Genomic DNA, 3,617 nt, shown 5'->3' with positions numbered 1-3,617 from the left:
GCCAGGCTTTGGACCAATAAGTCCTGGGCCCTAGCACAGTGGTTAATGTTCGCATGCAACACGCGGAGAGCCATTATTGGTCTTCCATGTGTTGCACCTCCTCAGGCCCAGCTGGGATATTAGACCTGGCCGATGTTGCCGGCACTCGTCTGCGCTTTCCACCGTTATTGGTGCTAGCCTTTCCACAGGCAGCATTCCCCAACATGTGATTAGCGGGCCTTTGCGCCGCCTCACACACCGGACAATGAGGCTCTGCCGAACACGATCTCTGCTGATGCCCGGTCTATCAGAGACACATATTGGCCAATCCGAGGTAGAAATTTAGCTAGAAAGTGTTACCTTAAATGTACACGTTGTTGTCGGATAAAGGGAGATACTATTACTCCCACTATGGGTTATTTACCACAGCAGCGGCTTCTAGCGAGTTTTCCCTTTCAAAATATAGGGTTGGATTATGCGGGTCCGATTCAATCAGTGGTTCGTCAGGGCCGAGGTTCTAAGTTAGTTAAGGTTTACATTGCGATTTTTGTTTGCTTTACAACAAAATCAATTCACCTCGAATTAATAGGTGATTTATCCAGTAATAGTTTTATCTTAGCATTAAGAAGGCTTATTGCACGCAGGGGTAAACCCATTAATATATACTCCGATAACGGTACTGCGTTTGTTGGTGCGTACAATGACCTCTCGAGATTTCTTAAATCAAGCTGTGATTCAATTACGGAAGAAATGGCAAAGGAAGGTATTAAATTCCACTTCATTCCGCCTTATTCTCCTCATTTTGCTGGTCTTGCGGAAGCTGGTGTCAAGTCAACCAAACATCATTTAGTTAGAGTGCTGGGCCTTTGTAATCTCACGTTTGAGGAATTGTATACTACTTTAGTACAAATTGAGGCAATTTTAAACTCCAGACCACTGACGCCGATTACATCTAATCCTGAAGATTTAATGCCATTAACACCTGGTCATTTTTTGATTGGGCGTCCCTTGACTTCGTTGCCATCAAGTAATTTAATAGACTTCTCCATAACTTCCTTAACCCGATTTCAACGCATCGAGCAGCTAAGACAACATTTTTGGGCTCGGTGGAATAAGGAGTACATCTCAGAACTGCAGGTCAGAACTAAATGGAGATCATGTAAGGGTGTGCTACAACTCAATTCATTGGTGCTCCTAAAAGAAGATAATTTACCCCCCTTAAAATGGAAGATGGGTCGAGTGATTGCTGTGCATCCTGGCCCAGATGGAGTCATCCGAGTTGCTGACGTACGGACGTCCAGTGGTATCCTTCGCAGATCCTTCAGTAAAATTTGCCCATTACCTGCCTATTCTGAGGAAGAAGAATCTGGTTGAAAGAGAGACTTTCAACGCGCGGGGATATGTTTACGCAAAACGCCGAGTCATTCATTCATGAGTACATTTCGATCCTCCATGCGCATAATCTGTGAAGTTTCCGGTTGTCTATATTGTCTATGAATAAAGCGTCTTCCTGTTGTACGAGTGTACTGAGTACTACGTGGTTTAATTTATCTCCCCTTAAATACTACATAAAATCCCCACCACCTTGACTAGATCGATAGTTGAAAATACTGAACAACCAGAGAGTTGGTAGGAAAAATCTTGGATATGGCGTATCGGATACCTGTCAGGTACTGTGCGAGCATTGAGTGCTCTGTAATCACCACATGGTCTCCATCCGTCGTCCTTCTTCTGAACTAAGTGCAGAGCGGACGACCACGAACTGTTAGAGGAGCGGGCAGTTCCCTGTGACAGCATATCGTCAAATTCTTTTTTGGCTGCTTTCAGTCTAACTGGGTCTAAACGACGAGGTCTACTGGTAACCGGTGGTCCGGGAATGGTTTTGATGTAATGCACGGTGTTATGCTTAGGTAAGGAAGACGTACCTGATGGTCTCGTTACCTCTGGAAACTCATGAAGCAGCTGATGATATTTTGATTCTCCCGAAATGGCTTTGACTGACGCAAGGTCATCGGAGATATTTTCTTTTATTGCTTGCACTGACAGAGTGGTATTTCCATCGACGAGTCGCTGACATCTGCAATCTACAAGAAGATTGTAAAATATCAAAAAATCTACGCCGATAATGGGCTTTGAAACATCAGCGATGGTAAATTTCCAGGTGAAAGTACGCTTTAGTCCTAGGTCTAAGTGTAACAATGTAGGACCGTAAGTATGAATGACTGTACCGTTCGCCGCCATGAGTTCATACTTTGTCTTGGTACAGGGCGCCTTGGTAGCCAACCGTGGAAAAACGCAGAGATCCGAGCCAGTATCAATGAGGAAAAGCATTTTTGAAATACGGTCGGTAATGAAAAGACGGCCTGTAGGTAAAGGGCAGACGTTGGCCGCTACTTCCGGCTGCCCAGAGAGTTTTCCGACTCTCCGTAATTACATGGCTGCACACATTTTTTAGCATTTGAACCAAATTTAAAATGGTACCAACACTTTTGCCGGGTAGTCGACTTCCTGCGATGTCTGGAATGGCTCCGGGAACGCTCTCTAAATTTTGATGAGACCGAGTTGTGACGTACCTGGGTCGAGAGTTCCGATACCTGCTTGGTCAGGAGTTGGATCTGCTTGGCCATTTCTTCCAACATGGAGGATGCAGGGGGTGTGGCCATCGCAGATGTGCTTGCGACCTGTGGTGATGAGGGTGCTATCTCATGCACCTTGTCTGCCAGGTCAGCTAATTTTTCGATAGGCAGATCAGGCTGTGAAGCTATAACTGTTTGAATGTTTTGTGGTAACCTACTCGACCATAATGTTTTTAAAAAATCCTTGGGGACAGATGAACCCGCAAGATCTTGCATGTATCGCAGAAACTGTGATGGCTTGCGATCACCTAGCTGCTCGTGCCTCAGCAACTGCATCACTTTCTTTTCTTGAGACGCAGACAATCTTTTAATCAGTTGCGTTTTAAGAGTGATGTATTTATCCGTCTCGGGAGGAGAAATGATAATATCCTTCACCTCGACAGCAAATTGATTATCTAACTGAGCGGCAACGTAATAAAATTTTGTAGTATCACTTGTTATATTAGATAAAGCAAACTGACCTTCAATTTGTGAAAACCAAAGGGCTGGTTCTTCCGGCCAGAATGGTGGAATACGCACGCCAATTCTGCACACGTTGGATGTAGTCGCGTCCTCCATCTTGTATCAGAGGTCACTTGCCAAGGTCGTTAAAATGGCCTCCTGCCGTTTTAAATCTTCTTGCCAGCAGTAAACGTAGGTATTTATTGTAGTGCTCACCAATTTAGGGGTCACCAATATAGCGGTTGAGATGTGATACCACTATTTAATATGATCTTATTTATTTTACACTAAATGAGTAAAATTAAAAATCCAAATTTTGTGGAGAAATTGTCCAAATTTATTTAACTCACAGATACGTGAAGAGAAAATAATCACAGAAGGAAATAAAGAAATTTAAATAAATACCAATAGAAAATACAAGCTAAACTAGCACGTAATAGCAAGAAGTTAAGGTTGAGAATTGAATGCAAGCTAAGAGAGCAATGGATACACAAGTGAATGTCGCAAGCGATTCTAGCCGACTCTTTAAACGTGGCGATGCTGGCTAGCAGCCTACGACAC

At 43.8% G+C, this 3,617-nt stretch overlaps 2 protein-coding genes across 2 annotated transcripts; one reads left to right on the top strand and one right to left on the bottom strand.

Moving 5' to 3' along the window:
• The first annotated feature begins 271 nt into the window (after positions 1–271).
• On the top strand, positions 272–1,512 carry LOC146526402 (uncharacterized). The gene has a single exon (XM_085207180.1). The coding sequence runs from the start codon at positions 391–393 to the stop codon at positions 1,351–1,353; it is 963 nt and encodes a 320-aa protein (XP_085063306.1). The 5' UTR covers positions 272–390; the 3' UTR covers positions 1,354–1,512.
• Positions 1,513–2,369: 857 nt separating this feature from the next.
• LOC146526401 (uncharacterized) lies at positions 2,370–3,173 on the bottom strand. Its single transcript, XM_085207168.1, has one exon. It carries the CDS (start codon positions 3,171–3,173, stop codon positions 2,370–2,372), a length of 804 nt encoding a protein of 267 aa, XP_085063294.1.
• Positions 3,174–3,617: the final 444 nt, after the last annotated feature.

This window comes from Heliconius melpomene, unplaced genomic scaffold (assembly GCF_056956725.1).
Source record: "Heliconius melpomene rosina isolate 202511_hmr_F unplaced genomic scaffold, ASM5695672v1 ptg000055l, whole genome shotgun sequence".
In the NCBI taxonomy this organism is placed as follows: Eukaryota; Metazoa; Arthropoda; class Insecta; order Lepidoptera; family Nymphalidae; genus Heliconius; species Heliconius melpomene.
This window is presented reverse-complemented; position numbering and strand designations above follow the sequence as displayed.

Bases quoted from the DNA above. Each gene is read 5' to 3' on its own strand.
- LOC146526402 (XM_085207180.1), top strand. From the start codon at position 391: ATGGGTTATTTACCACAGCAGCGGCTTCTAGCGAGTTTTCCCTTTCAA.
- LOC146526401 (XM_085207168.1), bottom strand. From the start codon at position 3,173: ATGGAGGACGCGACTACATCCAACGTGTGCAGAATTGGCGTGCGTATT.